Here is a 27,440-nt window from a genome sequence, read left to right as displayed (position 1 = left end):
CTGAGGATGCTACCACATGACATATATATAAAGTCTGAAGCTATTCCATGATGATTATCCATTTTTAATATAGATCGCTATCTTTTCCATCCCCAGATGTCCTCGGAGTCATTATTAAATGAAAACCGCCTCTTCTTCCTGACCATAATTGATGATGCAGCTAATGTTACTATTTTGTATTTGTACCCAGAAGTGATTTTAATGATGTGCACAGATTTTCTGATAAAATACATCCCAGAAAGGCTCACATACAGGAGCCCATTCATAATGGATCGCTATCTTTTCCATCCCCAGATGTCCTCGGAGTCATTATTAAATGAAAACCGCCTCTTCTTCCTGACCATAATTGATGAATTGCAGCTAATTACTATTTTGTATTTGTACCCAGAAGTGATTTTAATGATGTGCACAGATTTTCTGATAAACTACATCCCAGAAAGGCTCACATACAGGAGCCCATTCATAATGAAAATATCCTATTTTGTCTTGTCTAAAACAGAAACACTTTTTTTTTCAGTCAAACACCAAGTTCAGCTATTTAAATTATATCCTGAATTGAAAGTGGCAGAAGAACTTAGTCATGTAGAATTTAAATAATCATAACTGGTGGATATTAGTAAACACTCTCTTACCTTTAAATCTTATACTAGTGGGATTTAATATTGTTTTGTGACTAGGCAGTAACATATTTTTTAAAGCTTACTTAAAATACTTGGTATTAATGTATATCTAATTGTAACAATATTTTTGTTGATTATCCTATATCCCATGCCCAAACATTTGAAATTAATATAATCTGCAGTTTAAGATAGAAAAAATAAACCAGTAAGTATCACACCATGCTCTATGTAACACTTTGTTTAGTTAATAGGCATAAAAGTTACTCAGATTCATTGGTAGTGGTTGACTTTAAAATGAAACGTGGCAAGTAAAAATAATTTTTCTTTAGTTCCTCTATTGTAAATATACCTGCAAATTTCACATAAGAAAAAATGTTTGTTTTAAAAGCAATAGGTGTTAAAAATTTTTACTTAAATATGTCATAATGAGTAACGTAATATCGTAAAAGTCATATTTATTCATACACATACATTTCCTGATGGCTTATTAGGGCCAAGCATTGTACTGTATGTGCACTCCAGTCTATGCCTGAAGTGAATGATTGTGACCTCCCTTTTATAATACTACTACTACTACTACTACTACGGCCAAGCATTGTACTGTATGTGCACTCCAGTCTATACTTGAAGTGAATGATTTTGACCTCCCTTTTATAATACTACTACTAAAGTGGTTGACTTTAAAATGAAACGTGGCAAGTAAAAATAATTTTTCTTTAGTTCCTCTATTGTAAATATACCTGCAAATTTCACATAAGAAAAAATGTTTGTTTTAAAAGCAATAGGTGTTAAAAATCGGTGGCAATTTTGTTCTTTATATCCCAGCCCCTGCATAGATAGATAGATAGATAGATAGATAGATAGATAGATAGATAGATAGATATAGAAGCACACAAACAATGAGGCAAATCTAAGGATCGAATCTCGACACAAAAATATTACATTAAGAAAATATTACAAAGCCTTTGTTTTCAACTTGACCGCAGACCCGGGGACTTGGGAGAAAGAGCAGCAAAGAGGACACTGCAGGTGGTTCCTCTTGGCTGTGGGTTTACTAATGGCTTTTAACTGCAGAAAATCAGCCACGGGTTAATGCGTCGCCGTCATCCCGTCTAGACTTTGCTCAAACCTGCGTCTCCGCGGGGGTGGGAGTGGGAATACAGGCCGGCACTGGGGGCTCAGGCCACGTGCAGTGTCAACTCAGAGCTTCAGCTATTTACACAGACCCGGCATGCTGACCAGAGTGACCTTTCAGGGTTCACGCCCGTCACTTACGGGAACTGACAGCTAATTCTCAGTAAAGTTCTATTTCCAGGCCCAAATGTCAATAGCAGATCAATAACTTGTTTTTGCTTATCGCTCAAAGAGCTGCTTATCGCTGAGATTGCTAGAATGAAACATGTCCGTGCTAATTACATAAAAGACTGCATATATGTGTATCACACATGCATATATTTATGGTTTATGTCGCTCACGAACCTACGCAACTACTAAGTGTAACACTCCATAGTAATAGTTGAATTTAAATGTTAAAATACTAACATTAGGGGAGGGATCCCAATAAAATTTTCCCTTTGTGTATTATTTTTTCACATACACTCATACTTCAGTTTAAATAGGTATTTAATTTTTTGTACCATCACAATTAAATACATCTACTTTTTTAGATTTTCTGTGCATTTTGGGGAATTCCTGCCATGCACAGACTTATGTGTTTTGCTTTGTTTTTTGGTGCATAATTGTGGTTGATACTCACAATATTGAACTTGCAGTGCACTTCCAAAACTAATTCACAAAGCCATTTCTGCCTTAACGTAACAATACCCATGTGACAATGTTTGTCTTAAAGATCACCGGTCACAGAAATAAAAAAACAACCTTTAGGGACTAGACAGTTGGGTACTCCAGCAAGTCTGCCTACAGCAGCGGGGACATGCATTTCGACTATGCAGCCCAGAGGACAACATGCCAGGGGGCCCAGTACGTTCTTCAGGGCGCACTCTGACCTTGACCATCACCAAAGGATACTTAGAAACAGAGAGCAAGGTCCCTGGGAATGTTAAACCATCTCATACAATCAGAACGGATAAGAGGTTGACTATGCCAATAGAACCATAAGGAACAAATACAGCTCATGAGAGGTACTGTATAAGGTTTTATTTGGTTTTCAACCAATATTTGTTGATCTTCCAATACGACCTACTGATGTCGGGGATAAAGGCAACAAATAATAATGATATGAGGTCACAGATATTAGGACACTTTTGCTGGTGGAAAGGAGTGAGAATTATTTCATTTGGGGGGTATGTCATTCCTAAGGGATGCAGGTGCAATCCATTGCAATAATGTATTTGATTAATAGACATATACCCATAATAAGCCATTCTTGCACTCTGTGGATAAACCCTACTTGGTGGTAATTTTGTTACACTCCCAATATTTTCAATTCCAAAGAAAAATAGTAAGATGCACTTATTACAAAGACAAATAAATATATAAATGAGAAAGTAATATCGACCCACTCCTAATCTACCTTTGCGGTAATTACTAGTTAGTAAGTACTCTTTTGCTTGCTTGCTGTCTGTTTTGTTTTTTTAATGAAAATGCACTTTAGATTTTAGTTGGCAGTTTATTACTGTAGGATTTTTATATCCATCTTTTTAAAGGCATCCCGGTCTGTAGTTCTCTGTCTCAATACATGTTCGGTGAAAAGCCAATTTGGCCAAAGATGCTAACCAGACACAAAGTTCTGCAGTCGAATCCATTTGGCAACTCTGGGTTAAGCATATTTTCTTTAGCAAAGACTTCTCTGATGTTTTTAATGAGTTAAGATTCATCGCAACTCGGAGAGTGGAATTTTTATAGGTTTAACCGAACATATCTGCCAAAGTTCTCAGAAGATTAGGGTTTTGCAGACAGCGATGAAGACATTAGCTCATACTGGGCACTCTGCCTGAGTGTGTTAGAATCACAGTTTAGCTTAATCATTAAACAAGGTGGATAACATTGTACCTTGTCCGCACCGTAGCTTATACTGTCCTAGATTAACTGTCCCCTGAAGAAATGTAATAGTGAAACTGTCTGGCCCTGAAGTCTTTATTTTTTTAATGGAGATGAAAAGACATAATTTTAAAAAGCCGCATTTTGAAAGGGTTCCGTTTCTACCCTTAATCTCAATTGAATACTGCTTACGGGCCCATAAGTAAGGATTCTGGAATGATCGACTATTCTAGCCATAGGTCCATAAGATTCATTATGCCTGACTCATCATGCTTTGGCCTTATACTGAGTTTCTATGAATCTGAATTTTGAGCACATGTAGCAAAATACAGTTTATAAATACAGGCCCACAGCATCCATCCTGAGCGCTGGCTCACAGAGCCCCGGAGAGAACAGGGCACAGTGCCTCCTAAGCACTGCAGTTATTTAAAATGTACATCCCCACACTGAGCGGGCCATCTGGGAAGAAAGGCTCCAGTGGTATCTCGTTTAAAAAATAAAGTTTCATTCTGTTTTTGTTAACTGGGACACGGTTAAAGCTCACTAAAGATAATTTTAGTTAAAAAAAAAAAAAACAACTGTGCTAACACAGGCAAACATCATAACCACATTAATTTTAAAAAGGATTATGGCCTCCTTTGCACTCAATACATCGAACCATGATCTAGATCATAACAAGCATTTCATTTCTAATTGTCCTTTGAAATAAAGCACCGATTTAAAGTGAAATTCGTTTTTTTCAGTCTTGTTTTAACAAAACATTTTTCCATTAACATGAGCTAACATCTTAATTTGTAGAATTTTAAATCTCCTTTTTTCACTCACATAATGAAAAAAAAGATCGCCCAGGGAATGAGATAGACATTAAATATGACTATGCCAGCATTAGGAGAGTGATATGTGGTCTTTCTCATATCAAATACTTCAATTAAAGGGACTCCACATTGTCCCTTGCCAGTCCTATAGAGTACATTTCTTTTAGCAAAATGACGTTACATTAGTTTATTACATTTCATCTCCTTTCACCACTAATTAATGTGAATAAAATAAAAGCATCTGCTGATCAGTCTTAGTAAATGCATCAGACTCCTCAGCCTATGGGCACTGCTATCATAATGCTTGTAGATGGGAGAGAATGTTCGTTTTTGCTATTATTCATGGTGGGAAGAATGAAACTTGCAATCATGTTGTGTTTTGTTCTGTGTGTGTTCCTCAGGTTATATGCTGTACCCATTGTTTACCAACAAATGTGTACTGTGTCTCAATGTAAAATGTATTTTCCACTGTGAATTGAGGATTAGAGGGGGGAAGACAAATAAAGAACAAGGCAGTGAGATAAAAGAAATGATTAAAATATATTAAACCAGGTAAACATGAGGAGACAACATTATTATGACCAAAGGTAGCAACTTGGTAAAGTTAAGAATCAAGTAAAATCCCAACCATGTTCTTCTTCAAACTCTCACTTGAGGAAATCCCAATATCAGCATGAATAAGACAGTAAATGAAGACAAGGAGGAAGGGACTTAATCACCTAATATTCCTATTCATTTAAAAAAAATTTTTTTATTTAGTACTTTTTGCTTCTTGGAAAACTGCTAGGATTTTTCTCTCCTGAAGCTTCAATAAAGGACTTGTCATTTTATCTCTGCTCTGTTGTAGCTCATGGGCATTTTTAAAAGTTTTGCATTTATTTGTTCACCTATGTCAGGCACAGTACTAGGTACTGGGGAGCCATAGTATTAAAAAAAAACACACACACAAAAAAACTGGCAAGGCTGCTTCCTTGATGGGATTTAGAATCCACAGTTAGAGGTACAAAATGATGACTAATTTACACTAATAAAAGAGAAAGATGCAAATTGACCATAACTCCACAATGCCCGCCAGCCAATCAGGAGTGGTTATGCAAATTAGCCCAACAAAGATGGTGGGTTAATTTGCATACACAGGCACTCACAGCCGGGGGCAGGGTGGGATGCTTGGTCATTGCCATGACGATGACGCAGACGTTCCACACCACCCCAGCCGTTTAGTGCCTCTGGGCAGCATAGGAAGGCGGAAAGGTGGCTCTGGGCTGGAGCGAAGGCAGTGCTGGCAGCCAGGGGAAGGAAGGCCCATTCTTGCATAAATCTTCATGCATCGGGCCTCTAGTGTAAATATGTGTGTGTGTGTGTGTGTGTACAAAGGAGAGGCCCCTAGTGTTATGATTTCCTATGATAATGGATTCAGGTGGATCAGGCTTCAATGAAAAAGTGATGTTCACATTAACATAAAAAGAATAAGTCAGAGAAAGAAGATGAAGCACTGTAGGGAGCAAGGGAGGTGAGTGTGATAGAGGAAGACAGGGAAAAACTAGAGGATTCCTGGGCAGAGGAAAAATCAACAGTCTGAGATGAGTGTGAAAAGATGGGGAGAATCTTGGTCGTGCAGGAAATTTAGAGCAGACTGAAGGGTTTGATATACATCCCAAGACATATGGAAATCTTGAACGTTAAGCAAGTGGTAACACATGGCATTTATATTTCATAAAGGTCACTTGGGTCGCCATGACATGAATGGCTTGGCATGGAGCCGGCGAGAACATGGTAGACCAGTTCGACGGGCGGTTGCTGTAAAGAAGTTGTGATAGTTGAGCGAGGTGGTGACAGAGGGATAGGCGTGGGCAGATTTGCAAGACGTTCAGCAGATGACATGCATGGAATGTGTTGACTGTGTTTGGGGTGACAGAACAGGTATTAAGAATGAGACGATGTGGAGTTTGCCCAAAAGAAAGGACAGTGGTTGGTATTTCACAGACCTGGACAGTTTGAGGGAGAAATAGCAGGAATTATCTTTTACACACATTGAGTATAAGGCATCTAACAGGAAATGTCACAGAAGCAGCAGGAGGACATAAAGGATGTAATTAAAGTCATCGAAAGTGGCCTACGACTGTTGGTGCCGTCACAATGGTCAGGTGCTTTTTGGCCCATCTGTGACCTGTAATGTAAAGAGGAAGTTACGGCTCTCAGCCTGACCCACCCCCAGTGACAGCAACTCTTAGACCAAATTCTGCCACATAAAATGCGTATGAATCCTTGTCCTGTAAGGTTGAAACGGCCCCTGTTCTCTGTCTTTCTGCGCATTCACAGCAAACACATTGCACAGAAGGTTGGTTTCTACAAGAAAAATGTGAAAAATGTACCAAGGGCAGGTTCAGGGAGCGACCTTGTGGAGTCAGCTGACAGACTCCTCGGCTCTCTGAGCCCAAGGCACCGCATTCCTGACGGGTAGGCCGCTGTGCTCGCCATGGTCTCATAATCTAATTATTCAAGCGCAGAAATAGCCAAACAACTCCTCCTTGCCAACTGCGTGTCTTGAAAAATATTTCTAATTCCCTTATGTTAACTTGTGAGGATTCTGACCCAGACATTGATGCGTGGAACTGGCGACAGCCTGGTAATGGGTTCCTTTTTAGAGTCCTTCAAGGTTGATGGTTTCAACATATATGGACAAATATATGTCCCACCATCCTGGAAGATGTATGGGGCTACACAAAATATTTAAAATACCTGGTATGTTCCTGGGAGAAAAAAACAAACGAACATGAAACTCAATGGGCGAAATATATGTCCCACCATCCTGGAAGATGTATGGGGTTACACAAAATAGTTAAAATACATGGTATGTTCCTGAGAGATAAAAAACAAACACACACGAAACTCAATGGGCGAGGACTGATCATTAAGAAGCTATGTCATGTGATGATATGTTATAGGAGAGGACAAGCTTGCATGAGCATAAAATGAGTGTATATGGGTATGTGTCTACATTCACCCATGGAGTGTATGTGTGCACACCTATAGACCCCCACGCATGCTAATAACCTTCACGTACATGTAAATGCTTCTTTATGTAAATTTTGGACTTTGATATTGGGAGTACCTGATTTCAGAGACCCCTGCTGAGTTTATCCAGGCTTTAGTCCCCGTCATAGGACAGCCCAACAAGGCCAGTACATCTCAAGGCCACACTCCCTTTTTCTGCTGTTTTAATGGCTTAACTTTCCAAAAAAAATAAATAAATAACAAAAAGCACAGGCCAATTTTCCTCTTTATTTGCACATTGTCTTCTTAATCATTAGCTTACTTAAAAAAAAAGGTACTTAATGGGAAAACTACAAACTCAAGTTGTCAACAGAGTACCTTCTACTTGCTGCAAAGTAGATACAGCAGAATTTCGCATCAAAAGCTCAGCTCTGACGAACATGAGTCTAGTGCAGCCTTTAGAGTAAGACACATAAGGGAGATGAGGCGAGGGAAGTAACAGGGACAAATCATAAATCAATAGTGTGTGTGTGTGTGTGTGTGTGTGTGTGTGTGTGTGTGTATTTTAAGTTAGAACATACCCTGAGTACCTGTGTCTGCCCCACGCACTGCCTGTATTTACACTAGACCTCCAGGCTGACAAGTCACCTGAAGACACTGCCTGCGTACATCACCCAAATGACGTCACAGCTCTGAACAAAGGAAATAATAAATGCACGGAGCTCTGAAATTCAAACCTAAAGCATTTTCTCAGCTCAGAGGCCCTGCCTGTCTGCGAGTTACATTTGCTTGGATTTGTTTGAACTTGTCTGATTCAAAGTGCAAAGCCAATGAGACGTGAGCGTTGCACACCATTAATTCCCATTATGTACTTATAGATACGTTTGTATTTAGAGTTGGTAAAAGCAAAATGCATCCTGTACCCATACCAGTTCTCTTCAGAAAAGGTTTAATTTTGCAATGGATTTTCTCTTTACTATCAAGACATTAGTAGATGAACGCTCAATGCATTTGTCCTGGCCCATGTAAAATATGAAGTGATACCCAATAAATATTGGGTCTGATTTAAGCTGTCTTATACTCATTTAACATGTTCCCACAAGAATACCTCGATACTTACTGCCGTAGACTAGTCGCAAATAATTCAGTTTCTAGTCAGCAGTTTCTGGGAAATGAAGTAAGACACAAAACGAACCTTTGTTTTATCATTTCTGAAATGGTCCAAACGTAATTAGCCACTAAAATCAAAAGAGAACATTGAGCTTAAAGTGCTGCCTCACATTGTAAGCCATGAGAATTCCTTTCATAGCAACAGTAATTCTTTTTTTTTTTTACATAACCATTCACTGGAATCCAACATTTTCAAATGTGATATTAAAATGTCATGTTTATCAACAGAAAATACTTTGTCATATGGTAGCATTTTTACTTAAAATTAATGGAAAATTTTCCTCTAAGTGATGGCTAAGTCAACTTCACATCTGTTTCAGAGTATAAGATGCGCATGTAAGTCACTAATATACAAATATAATTATTTGTGAGTAAGAACACTCTTGAGAAGTATCTGATGGGTTCATATGAGCGTTAAACTAACCCATCTACTGATGGTGGATTTAATTGCTTGTAAACTGATGTGAAACAGATCAGCATGTGTGTAGAATGGTCTCCTGGATCAGTGGTTCTCAACCTTGGCTGCACATTAGAATCACCTGGGAATCTGTTTAAAACCCTGATTTCTGGGCCTCATCCTCCGGAAATTCTGTTTCTTCGTTATGGGGTGGGGCCACAACATTAATAACAAAGAAACAGAAATTCTGGAGGATGAGGCCCAGAAATCAGGATTTTAAACAGATTCCCAGGTGATTCTAACGTGCAGCCAAGGTTGAGAACCACTGTCTTGGATAAATAATTATTCTTCTTTTTCACTGGAAATTCCAACTGTTTTCCTGATCAATGACGATTTGTTCAAAGAGCGCTTTCAGGAGGTCAGTGACACGTTCTAAAACAGGAATTCACTGGAAAACATAATGTGTGTGTTGACATTTACGTAACGCACACTTTGCCTCTGCGGCCTCAATTTTTATAAATTGTGGAAGAAACTTACGGTTCAGATTATTTATCTGCACAGGGATTACACTAGGAATTACTACTGCAACTAAGATACTACTACTTGGCAATTCTTTTATTCTGTATTTTTTTTCTTTTTTTTTTTTTTGCATGAGGAAAAAAAAGATTAAGGGAAGAGAGTGTTTTTACGACCCAACATATACAATGAATGGGCTATTTCCTTTACTTTTTGCTCATCATGAGATCCATTCAGCTTCAGATTTTCAATGACTAGACATTATCCTAACAGCACCTATCTTCATTCTTAGCAATTATGAATATCATCAAATGGCATCGTTTTGTGGACACAGCTGTTCAGGTTCTGGGCACCTGGTTGAAAAATGACCTAGTTCAGTCTTTCCTCTCAGAGAGGCAGACTTTTGGGGAAGAGTCAAAATCGAGGCAGATAGGGTAGCGGGTCCCTGAGGGCAAGCAGAGCCTGGGAACCTTCTCTCTAGTTCTTGCCAAATGTCTGGAAAGCAAGTGACGTGGGGAAATGAGGTGGAATTGTAAGTGACCCTTTGGTTCCAGTCCGTGTTCTAACTTATCTCCTAGACCAGTGATGGCGAACCTATGACACGCGTGTCAGAGGTGACACGCGAACTCATTTTTTGGGTTGATTTTTCTTTGTGAAATGGCATTTAAATATATAAAATAAATATCAAAATTATGTCTTTGTTTTACTATGGTTGCAAAGATCAAAACATTTCTATATGTGACACGGCACCAGAGTGAAGTTAGGGTTTTTCAAAATGTTGGCTCACCGAGCTCAAAAGGTTCCCATCACTGGCCTAGGCTAAGGCTGAAGCCCACAGAAAGCCATGATTCTCCCACAACACTTCCCCTCACAGCACTGCTTCTGAGCATCCACGGAGGTGTCCCCTTGCGTAGAGTAGAAGACAGGTCATGAACAGACAAAGCTGAAAACATTCCTGCCTCCTCATTTCCTTAAAAAAATAGCTTACCTCCTCCCACCCTGACCTTGTCTATCTCCTCTTCAAACTAGAAATGGTCTTGCCTACCTCACAGCGTCATGAGTGATTATGAGCTCCGATTAATATGTAAACCCAATAGACAGGAAACCAATCCTGGATCTTCCTTGGGACCATTTTTCTTAAGAAATATCATCTATGAGTGTCTCTGCATCACTCTGCCCACAGAATGAGATTCCTGGATTCCGTGGGGGTGAGGCGAGGAGGAAGTTAATTCCCTGGAGCACCTTGTGTGCTTTCTTCTTTGTGAGGATGAGAGCTAAGTAAGTTACATGTCTCCCTCTGCCTCCGCTGCCCCATCTTAGAGCTTAGTATCAGATTTACATTTCATCCCTGCTATGCTGTGTTTCTTCTCTTTCTGTTGGAATGACCCATTTCCTTTTCTTTCTTTTTTTTCAGGTTCTTTATTTATTATTCTTTCCCCCATCAGCATGTATGCCCTCTTCCACCGCCACCCTCACCCCTTCTCCCCTGCAATCACTACACTGTGTCCATGTTCCTCTTTAATGACCCACTTTCATGTCCGTTTCTAAAACTATCTCCAAACTTTTGTTGAAGTCCACATATTTTTCTCCCTTCTTTGACAAATGAATAAATTAAAACTCAGAGATGTAATCAAGTAAAGTCACACAGCAAGAGAGCAACACAAACAAGGTACCTTCCCATTCAGTGCATTTCTATTTTTACCAGAAGTCTCTCAAATCTCTGCGTGTATACGTATGCATCTGTAAGAAATAACATTTCTAAGAAAAGAGCACTTTGTATGCTAAGCTGGAAATCTGCCCCTTAAATTACAGCCATAAGAAGCCTACTTTATATCTGAAAAGCACTTTAGAATTTACCAAATGCTTTCATGTAAATTATCTCGATCTCTGGGATTGTTCAGCGCTGGGTCCTGTTGGAATTTATAATTATAAAATAGAAAAGGTTTAGAAAAAGGCCAACACACAAAGCAAAAAAATCCCAGGGAGAAAAGTTAACGCATTTGGGGGGACATTTGGTTAAAGAAAGAACACTGAGTGGTTCAATTGGGAACATAAAAGATAATTATAGAGCAGGGGACTGAAGGTGGCCTTTCACCCTCACCGTAGGCCCATTAGAGGGAACAGCGCATATGAAATTCAAATGAGATATTTAGAACATCCTACAATCAGTGTGCGAGCCAACCAGGAACCTAAAAATAAATCTGTTAAACTTATATATGAAGTTATAGCAGAGGTCCATAATAAGTATAATTCAGTGGACTCACAGCAGCTATAGAAGGAGTATTATGTGGCCAAATGAACCTGGGTGATTGGGAATAATCAGAGAGATTCTGTATACCATTTACATAGCAAAATGTTGCTGAGAATTAATATAACCCTGAGGTGAGGCGATTAGCATCCACTTAAGCAAAGAATGGAAAGTAGACAGTGTTAAAATGAGTCTCTCAATACTCCCCGTCAAAATGCTTTAAAATACAAAGATTTTGGGCAAGAAAGAGGGTCAATTATAGCACAACGAAATAATTTTTTAGGGAATTTACTAAGAGGAAACTGGGAGAACAGCAATGATGCATAATTTTGAATATAAGGATTCTAGCCATCAGTGGACAAGCAAAAGTGTCATTAGGTCACAGAAGATGAATTCATGCACAGGAAAAAACAGGATGGAAAAAATGGGGGATTTTTAAAGAGAAAAATAGAGTTGGTGGTATTTTTAAAAGATGGATGAATTCTACCCAGATTGGGTTGCTGCATGGTAAGAAAATGCCTCTATTATAATAAAAATGTGCTGTGAAAGCCCTGACGTTGACTATGCTTTAAAATAGGTGGCCACCTGGGTGGGATGACATAGAAGGGGCTATGTTTGGAGAAGTGGGAAATAATGTACATGCTCGGGTTCATTTTAGCAGTGGGATTCTTTATTAGCATCTTCTGCCGCCAGTCCATTTGCGTTACGTTCTCATTGCACGGCCCCTTGTTTTTACTTTCTATACTTAGCTGCCACCTTTTCTGAACACGTAGGGGAACGACTTTCTCATCTCCGCATCCATGGTGCCGTCTATCCTATACCATGCGGCTTACTACCCTGTGGAAGTTCCATTTTTGTTCAGTATTTAAATAGCAGCCCCACCGTGTTCGTTCCCGGGGTGCTGTCTTCGAATCCCTGATGTCACCGAAGCCACCTGCCCAGCCCCACCCCCTCTCCTGAGCTCCGGGTCCCCACAGACAGGTGGCTGTTCACCACCTCACCTTAGGTGTCTGAAAGGTGTCTCCACCACTGTGGACTCTGTTTCTCTTCCTTTTGATGTTTCTTCCCAGATTCCCCCTCTACTCCTGTAGGGCTCCATCATTCTACCAGTTTCCCATAATGCAAATTTCAGTCGTTCTCCCATTGTTCTTGATCGCACACATTGCATCCACTGTATCATCAACACTGTCATTTCTCTTTAAAAAAAATGATGGCCCCAAGAACCCACCACATGTACAGAAGACGGTATGAAGGTGTGGTCATGGAGTGAATTCATGGCAAAGGCGCCCCATGAAGCCAGGAGTGTATCCGGTTTGTGATTTCTACCCTCGGAGGAACGAGCAAACACCTTCCTGTCTCCTGCAGAAGCAATTCTGCGGTCCCTCCAGGGTGACAACATCCACCCTGAAGATGGAAAGGGACGCTCATCAGAAGTGACAGAGACGTAACAACCGTGTGAAGACGCACCCAGGTGAAGCACACAGGATCCATGAGAAAGGTGGGAGGCAGAAGCAGAATGGAGAACCTTTGTTACTGACTGCAAGGCTCTCTCTTTTTAGTAAAGATTTCTCAGGCATCGTTTGTAAGAAAGAGCCAGCAGGTAACACGACTTGGGTTATAACCTGCCCTGCCCTATAGCAGATTCCCCCACTCCCCTGGCTGGAGAGGAGGACAGGAGAGAGAGCACCCAGGTGAGAGCGCACACGGGTGAGTCGTGGCCTCAGAGTGCCCCATTCACATCTCTGGTGGTCCTCGGCCCTCGGCAGGGATAGGAGCTGGACCTGGAAGGTGGCTCTGGGCCCTGGGCAGGCAGATGGACCGGCTCAAGACAGAGCTCCCGGGGCAGGTATGTTGGGGCTAAGCAGGTGTGAGACTTACACTTACGTCAGCCCCAACCTGCAACGGGGTCAGTCCTACGCTAGGACGATGCCATATCTATTTTTGTTAATATATGGCTGCTTCGTAAAAGAGCCAGTATTAAAAACCAGAACAGTAATAGAGGCACTGGAAAATCACACTAGATAAACACATATTTCAAACACTTAAAGAATTTAAATGAATCAAATACAGTATTGCCCTGGCTGGTTGTCTCAGTGGGTTGGGCATCATACCTTACACCAAAAGGTTTTCAGGTTCAATTCCTGGTCAGGGCACATGCTTAGGTGCTTGTTGGGGTTCCCAGTAAGGATGCACAGGGGAGGCACCTGACCAATGTTTCTCTCTCACATCAATGTTTTCCTCCCCCCCTCTCTCTCCCTTCTTTTCTCTCTAAAACCAATAAAAAACATATCCTTGGGAGAACCTTTGTTACTGACTGCAAGGCTCTCTCTTTTTAGTAAAGATTTCTCAGGCATCGTTTGTAAGAAACAGCCAGCAGGTAACACGACTTCGGTTATAACCTGCCCTGCCCTGTAGGAGATTCCCCCCCTCCCGGCTGGAGAGGAGGACAGGGGAGAGAGCACCCAGGTGAGAGCGCACACGGGTGAGTCGTGGCCTCAGAGTGCCCCATTCACATCTCTGGTGGTCCTCGGCCCTCGGCAGGGATAGGAGCTGGACCTGGAAGGTGGCTCTGGGCCCTGGGCAGGCAGATGGACCGGCTCAAGACAGAGCTCCCGGGGCAGGTATGTTGGGGCTAAGCAGGTGTGAGACTTACACTTACGTCAGCCCCAACCTGCAACGGGGTCAGTCCTATGCTAGGACGATGCCATATCTATTTTTGTTAATATATGGCTGCTTCGTAAAAGAGCCAGTATTAAAAACCAGAACAGTAATAGAGGCACTGGAAAATCACACTAGATAAACACACATTTCAAACACTTAAAGTGAATCAAATACAGTGTTGCCCTGGCTGGTTGGCTCAGTGGGTTGGGCATCATACCTTACACCAAAAGGTTTTCAGGTTCAATTCCTGGTCAGGGCACATGCTTAGGTGCTTGTTGGGGTTCCCAGTAAGGATGCACAGGGGAGGCACCTGACCAATGTTTCTCTCTCACATCAATGTTTTCCTCCCCCCCCTCCCTTCTTTTCTCTCTAAAACCAATAAAAAACATATCCTTGGGTGAGAATTAAAAAAAAAACTACAGTGTTTTTACAGCTTCACTGTTAGCTTAACTTTCTTTTAGAACGAAAGCTGCAGTTTATGAAGGTTCATGAAGAATGTTGGCTTTGAGAGTCTGCTATGGGTTTGCTTCTTGATAAAACATTCTTAAGTGTTGTCTTTGACCCAAATCCATACAAAATAATCTCAGCATTATGTAATTCTAAAACAAGATCTGAACAACATTCAATTAGGATTTCAAATGCAGACTCTCTGTTCCCCTCCCTAGAATGAAAAGTCATAATGGATCTGCTTCCTCAAATAGATCCTATATATAGCACAACAAAGCACCTTAATTACTAATCACTTACTCTGTGCTTTTTAAAAATTTTCCTCTTTTTAAAGCATATTTAGTTAGACAAGTTTTTTTGGCAAGGTTTCTAAGGAAAACATTAATTTGAATGAAAGGCAGTATTGAGACTGGTAACTTTTTCACCACCTGGCAAATGTCAATTTGTACAACAAAATGTTTTCAAAGAAAAAAATAAAAAAAAGTCACATGGCAGAAATAAATACCCTTCAATGCCCATGCACGCCCAAGGACTCCTGTTGCTATACAGTTCCTGGGAAATTGAATTAGCAATGGCATTCTGTGCTGAAAGCAGCCAGCACTGGTTCCATGCTTGTAATGCAGACATGAGCATTCGAATCAGCCCACCCCTTGCACTTGGGTACTCCCTGAATGAATGCCTATTAAATTGTTCCAAAGAATCATTTTCATTTCCTGCACAGTGTCTACCTATAGCCTAATAATATTCCCAAGGAATCTCAGATAATTTGCTCTCTTGGGATTTCACCTTTTCTAGGGAGAAATTGTGTCTGTGAAGTAATGATAAAGCTTGTATTTCTTTTGTGGAAAGTAACTTCTCACTAGTCTTTGTGTCTATAAAAAAAAAAAAAAAAAAAAAAAAGGTTAGGGAATTGTGCCCTGAACTACTAATCCGAAGTCAACACCCAACTGCGATTTCCTAGTCATGAGAAGGGACCACACCCTACGCCATTACGCAGACAGGAGTTTTTCTTTAAATGATATGCGATGAGCTGACTTCTCAGTAGGGAGTCAGGATTTAGATCAGAGGGGCCAAAGCAAAGTGAAATCTTAGGAACCAAAAAATTCAAAGAAAGAAATAAAAGAAAAAACAAAAACAAAAAATCTTAAAAAAAAAATTGTCGTGTTCATGTCTTGTATTCAACTAGAATTCTACTTGAAACAGTCATTTAAAATTTGACGGTCATAGAGGTGAGAACATTACAGTTCCGTTTGATGATTTGTTTGATGATTATTTTATGTACCTGGGTCAGTGATTCCTAGGACGTAACATAAATAACATCACGATGGTGTGTGGCCTAGGGAACCAATATGCCGACGTCCAAATCTGACGTCTGCTTTTTACTGGTTGTGAACTTTAGCCAAACTAAGATTTATTTTTATTTTACTTTCCTTTGCCTCAGTTTCCTGTGTGTAAAATGAGGATAACAATGCCTACCATAGAGCGTTGTGCAAAATTAAACAATTTAATACACAAAAAAACAACAGGAAATTGCCAGCAAAGGAGGGACACATTAATAAGTGTTAACTATCATTTTTATTATTAGGAAACTTCAGTATTTCCCTGGGAACTGAGCATTCGTGTCTGATGCTACAATAAAACTGATTTATCTCTTACCTCAGCTCTTTCAGCAAGCCTTCTTTCGTTTTCTTTAATTTTATTTCTTCCTTGGCTAGATTTTGTCATAATGTTTTCAGTGAGACCTCATATGGGTCACGCTCTCTAAGGATTCATTTTCAGGTTAGCAGTTGATTGCTCGTACACGTATGTGACCATCTCGGCTGGTGCAAAACGCATGTCACAGAGCCTTCCCCTCAGAACTTCCTTGCAAAGACAAAAGCCTTTGGTTCCTGGTTGGTTTGGGATGACAAGCTTGGCTTTCCCTCGCTCCTTCACCCTCACTGCTAACTGGAAACCTCTTAACTAGAATAGAAAAATGGTGACCCCGCCTCTCCCTGGCTAAGCCTTCAACTCCATTTTGGATAAAATACAGTGTGAAAAGCCTTCCCAAGGCCAGTGCCAATGTGGCCTATTGTACATACCACTGCATATAACCTACACCCACCCACCCCTTTTTCCCTTATTTCTGTAATACATCCCTAAAAATATGTAGGTAGCATCATTTCTAAGTTCTTATATTTCTGGAAAGAACTATATAGTAACCTCTTAATGCAGTGATGGTTTAAATTCTATAAAATGTAGGTTCTCAATCAATTTTTCTTGGAAATTGTGAACAGTGTTTTAACTTAGATGAGAATAGGGCATCAGACTAACTTGTTTCTCAGACCAGAGTAGATAGGTGAACACTGAAGACAGATCTAAACAGCCAAAGAATATATATGCATGACCTATGGACATAGACAACAGTGTGGTGAAGGCCAGGGGGAAAGAGGGGTGAGGTCTGCGTGGAGCTGGGCGAAGTGAGGGGAAATGCAGACACTGGAATATGTCAACAATAAAGCTAAAAAATCAAGCCAATGAATTTTTTTCTCCTAAAAAATTAAAGACAGATCTAATTGTTCCTTTTGGTAAATTTCTTAAACTATTTCGTGCCTCAGTTTCTTCACCTATGAAATGAAGAGAATAACAGAATTTGCTTTTTAGACCATACATGTTAAGGGCGCAGAAAAGTGCTTAACAATAGTAACCACTTGAACTGCTTGCCATTATCCTCCGTATTTGCATGTTTGAAAAGAACTCTATACAACTGATGTCATATTTCAAAAATAGCCGGTCGGAAACAGATTTTTAACCCCAAGCCATGTTACCTAGACTTTTTATATTAATAATAATTGCATCTTTCTGATTTACATAGGACAAATGACCATATTCTCTTTTCTCCCAAATTAAACTTGCCTTAGCTTGGTTAATTAACTACTGAAACCTGGCTGCCTGCTGATGCAGAATTGAGTTGGAACAAATAGATTTCTGTTTGTTCCAGGATGACCTGGAGCTGTTAGGCTGTGGCTAGATCTTCAGACACATGCACTTCCTGTCCTTCATTTACCACAGAGGCCAAACAAATGTGACCAATCAGAACTAGGAATCAAATATGACAGTTGGTGACACCACTAGGCCACATTCTAGTACTTTCTCCAAACTGGAGTACCATCTCCTCCCTTTCCAGGCCCCAAGCAGCCATTGGCCTTGGAGAGAAATCAGTTAAGTAGAAGAACCGAAGCATCTAGTCAAATAAACATTAATCAAAGGTGCAAGAAAATCGCAAGTGCTTTTCAATGAAGCAGGATAATAACGTTCCACTGAGCCACATTTTTAAACAAAAAGTAAATGACCTATTGTTTCCTGAAATCAGACTGAGGAAGAAGCGAATGAATTATTTCTCATTTGACTAAACCATGAAACATCCATGAGCCCCATAGATCCCTCTCTGTTAGAGCTCCATGAAATAACATAAAAACATGCCGACACACATACTCAAATAAAAAACTGAAGTCTGAAGCGAAGTGGCTTCAAACACCAAATGCATGATGAATTAGGGATGATTATTGGTCAGAAGAGGTTAATAATTAAGCTCAAGTCAGGCACTGAATTCCCGGATAGAGCCGTGGACCTGCTTTGTTCCTGAGACACGGGCTGCATCCCAAGTCCCAGCTGCCTGGGGAGTGTGTGCTATTGGCCAAGCGGGGCGCGTGGCGGACGTGGGCGAAGACTCGTCCAATTCCATCACAATGACGGGAAGCGCTATTCCGAGCACATTCCCTGCAGGCGGGGGTTGGGGGGTGGGGGAGGGCTTCATCTGCATTTCAGCTGGGCACTGGGCACGCGTGTCTGCGAGACAGATGCTTAATGACGGTTCTTTGTGATGGTGATAATGAGGAAGGGAAGATACATTTTTAAACCCATGCGCAGCTTTCCAAAGCAGGTGATTTTGAGAGGGTGAGATCTGTGCACAGCACGGCCAGCGCGTCGAACATTAATTCTTGGATCTTTGGGGGCTTAACTTACAATGCACGTATTGCAGTTCTCATTTTGAAAAGCATGGGTAGTCTTGCTCCAGGATATAAATTATGGCTAAAATCATCACCAGGTCATCTCAGAGGGATATTTTATGTTTAAAGCCATTAACTATCCTAAAATGTTGATTTTTTTTTTAAGTACAAAGGTCTGCCACAAATATATTGTAAATCCATGTAATAGAGATATTCACCTCGTACTGCTGAGGCAACCCGGTTGTCATCCCTATACATCTAGATGAATACAGTCAAGAGCCACATAACGTTTTGTTCAACTACAAACCAAATACTAGTGTACGTCGTTGGCCCCAAAAGATTATAATGGAGCTAAAATAATGCCTCCTGCCTTGTGCTGTTGTAGCCATGTTAACATCACAGGCACATGTTATGTCTGTGATCATGCTCTGCCAGTCATGTAACAGCACAGCACATACAATGACAGTGTCAGGCCATACCACCCAGGTTTCTCTAATGAACCCCTTGGTGCTTGCACAGTGACAAAATCCCCCGGCGACGCATTTCTCAGGCTGTAGCCCATTGCAAACAGTTCATGACTCTACTTAAATACATGCATGTAGCTCTAGCCAGTTTGGCTCAGTGAATAGAGCGTCAGCCTGCGGACTGAAGGGTCCCAGGTTCGATTCCAGTTAAGGGCACCTGCCCAGCTGCAGGCTCAATCTCCAGTGTGGGGCGTGCAGGACGCGGCCGATCAATGATTCGCATCATTGATGTTTCTACCTCTCTCTCCCTCTCTGAAATCAACAAAAATATATTTAAAAAACAAAATATAATATTTAAAATACTACTAATAAAGTACGCTTAAAAATAAATAAATACATGCATGTATAGCTCTCGTTATATCTGGTTCCGCTGTCCCCGTGTCTGAGGGCACCCTTCTATTTCAGTACTTCCTAATTAGTTTTCCCTCTTCCTCAATAAGTCAACTCCAGGTCAGAGCACAATTACAATTATGCCTGATCTCCATGAGGCCTGCCAACCAGATACAGGGCTCTACCTCGTCTTGTGTTCCCACATTCTTTGCTCCAGGAAGGATCTGCATGAACTCATAACATCTCCCTCAAGTGCATTTAAAACCTATGGCTGGCATGTCCTTGTACTTAGAAAATAAACATTGTGGGTTAGTTAATGCCTCGAAACATAAGCTTCCCTCTGACATGACTTGCTGGTGATTTTAGCCGTAACTTGTTGCTGGTAGGTCCTGGAGCAAGACTCTCAGTGCATTTCACGCTGGTTCACATTTTCATTGTCAAAGCGGGGTGCTCCCGGAGGAGAAATGACTGTTTTGTGCAGCAAAGCCACGCACTGGAGGTCTGCCCCCGCTTTCCGCCCCAATGCACACGCGCATCTCAGTGAGGCCCCGGCAGGCGCAGTGACGGGCGGTGACAGTTTGCTCCATAGCTTTCCGCTTTGTAGGCGACAGAAAACTCAGCGCCCGCATGTCAGGGTGTGAGGGACACTCCTGCTTGACAGGCCTGGTCGTGGGACAAACGCTTGTGATTCGGTTGTTGACAGCATTCGGGGAAATGCCAGGGATGCAGTAAATATAATACAAATGAGAGCTGTGTTTCTTCCTTTTCTTTTCTTTTTTTTTTTAATTTTATTGATTTCAGAGAGGAAGGGAGAGGGAGAGACAAGCATCAATGATGAGAGAGAATCATTGATCAAATGCCTCTTGCACTCCCCCCACCAGGGATTCAACCCCAACCCCGGCATGTGCCCTTAACCGGGATCGAACCTGGGACCCTTCAGCCCACAGGCCGATGCTCCATCCACTGAGCCACACCAGCTAAGGCTGAGAGCTGTGCTTTCTTGCTCTTTCTGTGAGACTGAGGGAGGGTTTTACTTCTGTTTCTGTAGGCGATCCATTACATGTTATAGTGACACTGATTGAATGATTGATTGATGATTTTTATCCAACTATTAATTAAAATGGCTTATAATACATCTTTTTAAGAAACTGGAGTGAAGTAAAACATAATAAAAATGCTGATGTGTAGAATCTTACCAGGTGAAGATAAGGCAAAGCAATGTAGATATCAGAATCAGAACTTGGTTAAACATTGCAGACTGTGTCCGCTGAATGGCTCTGTGCAGATCATTCTAAAGGAAAACAGAGACGCATATTCTAAATGTTGAAACTATTAAATATTCATGAGCTTCGTTACATTTATTACTATGTAGTACGTTTCAACTATGTTGTGCATATTCAACACATATACTTTCAATGGCTACATCAGCATATTTTCATTTTTGCCTGGGTCAAAACATACCTAACTAAATAGCAGATGCATCCATTAAAATTGATTTGAAGAGGAATATTTGATGACATAGGAACCTTTCCACTACATACTAGTATATTATAAAAATGCAAATTATAAAATGGAACATACAATACGATATAGAATGTAGGATATGTGCGTATTCATAGAAAATGTTTGGATATAAATTATTACTTAGTAATTAGTCTGTGTGGTAGAATTGTAGGTTTTCATAATATTTTACTTTCTAGTTCCCAGTTCATCTCAAAATGTTTTGTAGTAAGCTGTTAATAGTCTTAAAATCAGTGTAGCAGGAGACCACTTCACCAATATAAAATCCCCCAGAGCCATCATTTAATCTTCCTCCACCACACATTTCACCAGAACTGTTATAAAAACAAAAAGCTAAGCTGAACAGAATTTCACCTCTCAACCCTCACTTTCTTCTGAGCAAACACAAAACCCAAATAAATAACAAATTTAGCAACCAGGGAGAGGAAGAGAAGCAAAACATAGAAATACAATGGAAAATGGACCCTAAGTGAATATTGCACAGCCCTCGCCTATTCCCAAGGACTGAGGGGCCGTTTCTCTCTTGGTGAGGCTGTTTTTGCCAACAACGAATAACACAATTTATTAGAGGTTTATTTTTTCCTGGTGCGTGTTTTCCATTAGCAAGTATGCTAAGTCTCTTTAGTGAAATAGGTTTATGTATTTTATTTTGAACAGTTAAGGCAGCTCAGTGTTTCTGCAAAACACCCCACGGACCACACTCGCCCACGGTTTGGCCACGCATTTTCCTGAGCCTCCAGCGGTCACTAGCGTGGATGTTTAGAGACATTCATCCGGTGACAACTTCTCAAATGTTATCCAAATATTACTCCGGGCCAAAACTTGGGTCATAATTTCTGTTTAAAAACCATTTAAAAGAAAAACAAGTTTGCCTCTGGAAAAATTTAATTTCAGTGTAGTTGAAGTCATCATATTGAGCCCTTATGATGTTTATGCCTTATATAATAGACACACATACATATTTCTGTAAGTATATGTAATTTTATTTAATTCTCACAACAAGGTTGGTATGTAGACACTTTTATTCCTTTTGAAGATGAAGAAATTGGCAAAGGAATTGAATCTCTGAGCTCTCCTATCAGAGTGATTAGCATATAGTGGACTTACATTAACATTTATAGAATGAATGACTAGATAGCAAATGTCTTAGAGCCAGCTCGCTGCTAAGCAGTGAGCTCTGCTGTAAACATATGTTGGTCCTAGTTATACACCAGGCCTGCCCCACAGGGTCAGCCTTGGGCAGAGCGAAACAGGGGCACACTCTGAACTCGGCATCTTTTACTTCTTGTTCTGTTTGCCCCTCCTACTAGCCCAGTCACAACCCAACCAAAAGGAAAAAGATGGCTTCACCTGAGAAGCTTCCACCTCCAACATGGTGGAATTTTGATGAAATATGAGTCCTCACAGATTTTTATGAAATATGAGGCCCAGACAGTTACGGGGACTGAGGCCACGGCCTCCTGGATCCTGACAGCCAGGGCCCCATCATACACGAACAGGTCACCCAGAAAGGTGAGTTGTCTTCGGAAAGTGGACTCACTCATTGGACCCATTCACACAGCACTGGGCTTTGGACTGGTGATGTGTAGAAACTCCGAATCATGGAAATTACGCTCATTAGCTTAGACACCCATATAACACATCACTTGAATTATCTGATAGCATTTTACCAAAACTCTTTCATGTTTACAAACATCTAAATAAAACTATGTACTAAGATACTGAATTTATTTAAGTTTACAAATAAAACGTCGATATTTAATTATAACTAAATAAATCCTAGTCATATGAATTTATACTCGTGAGGGAAAGCAGGATAAAAAGTAGTGAGGCAAAGATGTTGAGTCTTCGTCTCTCTCTCTGTTGAAGGTGAAAAAGATAAAGAAATGTGATGATCTCAATGAAAGTAGGACAGAGTGAAAGGTTGAAAAACATGCCTGCATTTGCATGTCACTTTCATACTTACAATCATATTTTCCAAGGCGTGTTTGGCAAGCCAGCAGTTCAGAAAGACTGGGACAAAGAGATTCCTTAAGGCAGGCCAGAATATCTGAAAAACAAATCAACACCAAACTTTTATCTCAAAGCAAAGAATCATATCCAGCAGATTGAAAAGAAATACAAAACAGAAAAAAAAAATGTTATTAAAGACAATTTACCAACTTGGAACATGTGACAAATACTAGACTCATTAATAAAATGCAAGGAGTAGATATGATTTTTTTTTTCATTCATTGCCTGATTCTTACTTAGAGAAAAACTCTTTGGGAAATCGGTACAGAAGAAGAAAGAAAATAATAAGCTCTCTGGGTGTCAGATATAATGATGCTAATTCTATCATTACATCTCTTCCTGTGAGAGTTTGTAATCGACATCACCTCTTTCCTCTTTGCACCTTGAGGGGGGAAGGAGGAACAAGAAGAGGAAGCGTCACCTTTAAACATTACCCCTCAGTCTCAGGATTCAAACATTCTAAGTGACCTTGGGGAACCCCGTTTAATTGAAATGATATTTACTTAGCCATTCAATCTAATTCCAGTCGCTCCTCTAGGTAAATCACCCAGATTAAAGTAATTGTCAGAAGTGAGCAACCGTTAGACATCTACTCATCCTCATCATTTTCCAAATAGAACTCAAAGTGTGAGGGAGCACAATCCCCACAGACACTGTTGCAACTCTCTCAAACAAGAATTAAAACCAGAGCGTGCAGTGCAAACGTGCCATTGAATAGGCTCTTCAGGAAGGGGTGCTCCGCCAACTTGGATAAAGAAGCAAATTGCTGGCTGTCTTGCTGCTGACAACTTTCTTATTAAAGAGATAATTAGTCAACCCTATGGTTAAACCAGAGATAAGTGCATTCTCGGTATGAGAAATGTTTATAAATAACTGGTTCTACTTGCTTTCTACGTCTTTTAATTCCACACTATACACAAGAAATGGAGTAATTTCTAGTTTGTTTCAGCAATATTAGCGCTTGATTAAATGGCACTTCTGCACCATATATTTCTAAGAAGCATTTCATTTTGCTGTTTATACTAAGTCCCAGAAGTTTTTATTTAATTTCACAAGCCAAGTCCCCAACTGATTTTGCTATGTATTTGTTAATACAATGATTCTAATCAAAACCTAAAATCATTCATCTGAGCTAAATTTTGATGTATATTTTTAGCATTTAGATTTAAAGACATTACTGAAGTCTAATGACACAATTATTTTTTAAAGATTCTTTTAGGACTTACCGAGATAACGAAGGGAACCGCATTAATTATTTCCAAGATGAAAGGTATTCGTAAAATCTGCTCCCAGATGTTTCCCTTTCAAGAAAGAATAAGTAAAAATAAAAGTCAGTTATACCAAATCCCATTATAGAGGGTTAAGAACAGCATCTCAGAACTTGCCTAGCATTGAGGATGCTTACAATGGCGGAAGACTGAGTCATTATATAAATGTGTGCAAAGGGGGAGGAATGGGGCCATCTGAAGTAGTGTCTACAAGAAAAATAAAGTTAAAAAAAGATAAAGAACTGTGATAATCTCAAAAATAAATAAGTAAATGGGAATATTTTTTTAAAGGTATAGCAATAACTTTCAGAGATTATTTTTTCTAAATACAATTATGCCCTCTCAATTTTGTAGTAAGTTTAAGAAGCAAGCCCGGCCGGTGTGACTCAATGGTTGAATGTTGACCTATGAACCAGGAGGTCACAGTTCTATTCCTAGTCAGGGCATATGCTTGGGTTGCTGGCTCAATCCCCAGTAGAGGGTATGCAGGAGGCAGCCAATCAATGTTTCTCATCACTAATGTTCTTATCTTTCTCTCCCTCTCCCTTCCTCTCTGAAATCAATTAAAACATTTTTTTTAAAAAGAAGCAAAACAAATGTTATAATAATCCTTGAATATTGCCCATAACACATTTGGATCCTATAATAATATTTCATGGAAGAAAAGTTACCAGTAAAAATAAAACAGACTAACAAAACCGACAGAATCAATGAAAAAGTGACTCAATGTAATGTTTACTGTAATAAATATACTCACAAACTGTAAAGCATATAAAATAGTTCCTGAACACACCACTGGTTAACAATGTTCATTTGTATTAACATTGCTCTTCCACCAAGAAACCACAACGGAAGAGGTTTTTCAATCATCTAGATTCTTCTCTCCCAACCCACATTGTGCAACGAAGTGAATCAGGCCTGGCCACATAATTCCCAGGGCCCAGTACGAGCTGCTCATAATATTGTCCCAAAGGTTTTGCACCAGTATTTCCCCAAACACCCTACATTCTGGCGACATAGTTAAATATTAATTATCCTTTCCATTTCATATGTGCATTCCTTCCTCTGTGCCTTTCTTTTTTTTTTAATACATTTTATTGATTTTTTACAGAGAAGAAGGGAGAGAGATAGATAGAGAGCTAGAAACATCAATGAGAGAGAAACATCGATCAGCTGCCTCCTGCACATCTCCCACTGGGGATGTGCCCGCAACCAAGGTACATGCCCTTGACCGGAATCAAACCTGGGACCTTTCAGTCCGCAGGCTGACGCTCTATCCACTGAGCCAAACCCGTTTGGCCTCTGTGCCTTTCTTAATCCCATAAACCCTACTGGCCTGTCTTTTCACCTTTCCTTAGTGAAATCGCTGATTCAAGGACTCTGTGTAATCGGTCAAGTCCTTCCTTTTCATCCCATGATCTGACCTCTGTCTCTGAGTCCCCAGGGGACTCCATTTGCACCTCACTAAACAAACAAACAGACAAAAACCTATCCTCCTGCCTTCTGTATAACTTTTTCCTACCTAGCCCCACTTCCCGATTGTAAATTCACAGAAAACAAACAGATAAAAGCCAACGCCCAGCTTGGAGCTCTTCATCAAACAGAGGCTCAGTAAATATTGGTTAAATTGTGCTACCCAAACAAAGCTTTGCCAAAAATTAAGAGCATTCATTAATATGATCCCTAGTAGACATGCTCTTGTTCCCTCGATGTTTTTTGTACGGATCAGAGAAAGAGACTGAGAACAATAAAGACCCAGACCGCTGCATGGCTCCTGCGAGCATGCGCACAGTGGATCAGTTACCCCATAGGAATGAGTGAAGCCACCAAGGAGAACGTAACTATATTACTACAGTGTTTCTGTATCACATACTAGAGAGGCCCAGAATAATTAAAGTGGTTTAAAAAGAGCTTGCTTTATCCCCAAAGTAGGAATTATAAAGAGGAAAGCTGGGTAAATATTAGTAATGTGTTCTATTAGCAAAAAAAAGGCTAATGAAAACAGCTTACCTTATAACTGAGATAACCAAGTAGTATGGTTTCAAATAGACTGATCAAGGCCACTAAAACCTAGAATATAAATGGAACCTTAATGAGAAAATGCAAAAACATTAAAATAACATACATTCATGACTATAGTACTACACATTACAGGTAATATACATTATTTTCATGATTATCAATGTCAGAGTTAATAAATGTATAAATATGTACATAAATGTATATATATTTACATATATAGATATTTATGTGGTATATACATATATGCTATAGGAAGTGTTCTGAGGCTCTTTAGCTCATATAAGGTGGCGGGTGGCCCCAGCACAACAGCTTAGCTTTTGTCCTTTCTAATACTTTTTAATAAACCTTTTCTGACTTATTATCACCAACGGAAATGTGGGGTGAGAGTAGTGAGGCTGGCTGGAGTTTGCATGACATGGAAAGAACATGTTGTCCGGTGAGTGTTGTGCTAACACACACACACGGTCACACACACCTGCCCGCCACAAATAACACCCCCGGAGCCTGCGGGTCATTCACCCAAAACAGCAGCGCCTTCAGAAAGGAGCACGAATTCCCGTGGAAGGATACGGTCCACCCCATCACCCGCCTCAAACAGAACTGTGAGCACCACACAGAATGGTCCGGCTCAACCCCTCAGGGCACGATGGGGATCACCAGCCACTTATGTGATAGTTCAGTTCATGGTGATTTGTTGAGATTCTTACCTGTTCCAGACACTGAGGACACAGGTAAAAAAGCAAACATGTGCCCGGCCGACCTGGCTCAGTGGTTGAGCATCAACCTAGGAACCAGGAGGTCACAGTTCGATTCCCAGTCAGGGCACATGCCTGGGTTGTGGGCTCCATCCCCGGGAGGGGGCGTGCAGAAGGCAGCCGATCAATGATTCTCTCTCATCATTGATG

The 27,440-nt window shown here is 40.4% G+C and overlaps 1 protein-coding gene across 1 annotated transcript in view; it reads right to left on the bottom strand.

Annotated features, from left to right (window-relative positions):
• Positions 1-27,440, bottom strand: part of LOC102763575 (potassium channel subfamily T member 2) — a 126,675-nt gene that overhangs the window by 52,640 nt on the left and 46,595 nt on the right. The window contains 4 exon segments of the mRNA XM_006757659.2: positions 20,908-21,002; positions 23,199-23,282; positions 24,472-24,546; positions 26,524-26,583. Of these exon segments, the coding sequence (XP_006757722.1) occupies positions 20,908-21,002; positions 23,199-23,282; positions 24,472-24,546; positions 26,524-26,583 (314 nt within the window).

This window comes from Myotis davidii, unplaced genomic scaffold, assembly GCF_000327345.1.
Source record: "Myotis davidii unplaced genomic scaffold, ASM32734v1 scaffold875, whole genome shotgun sequence".
NCBI lineage: Eukaryota > Metazoa > Chordata > Mammalia > Chiroptera > Vespertilionidae > Myotis > Myotis davidii.
Note: the sequence above shows the minus strand (reverse complement) of the source record. Positions and strands in the feature narration are given on the sequence as shown.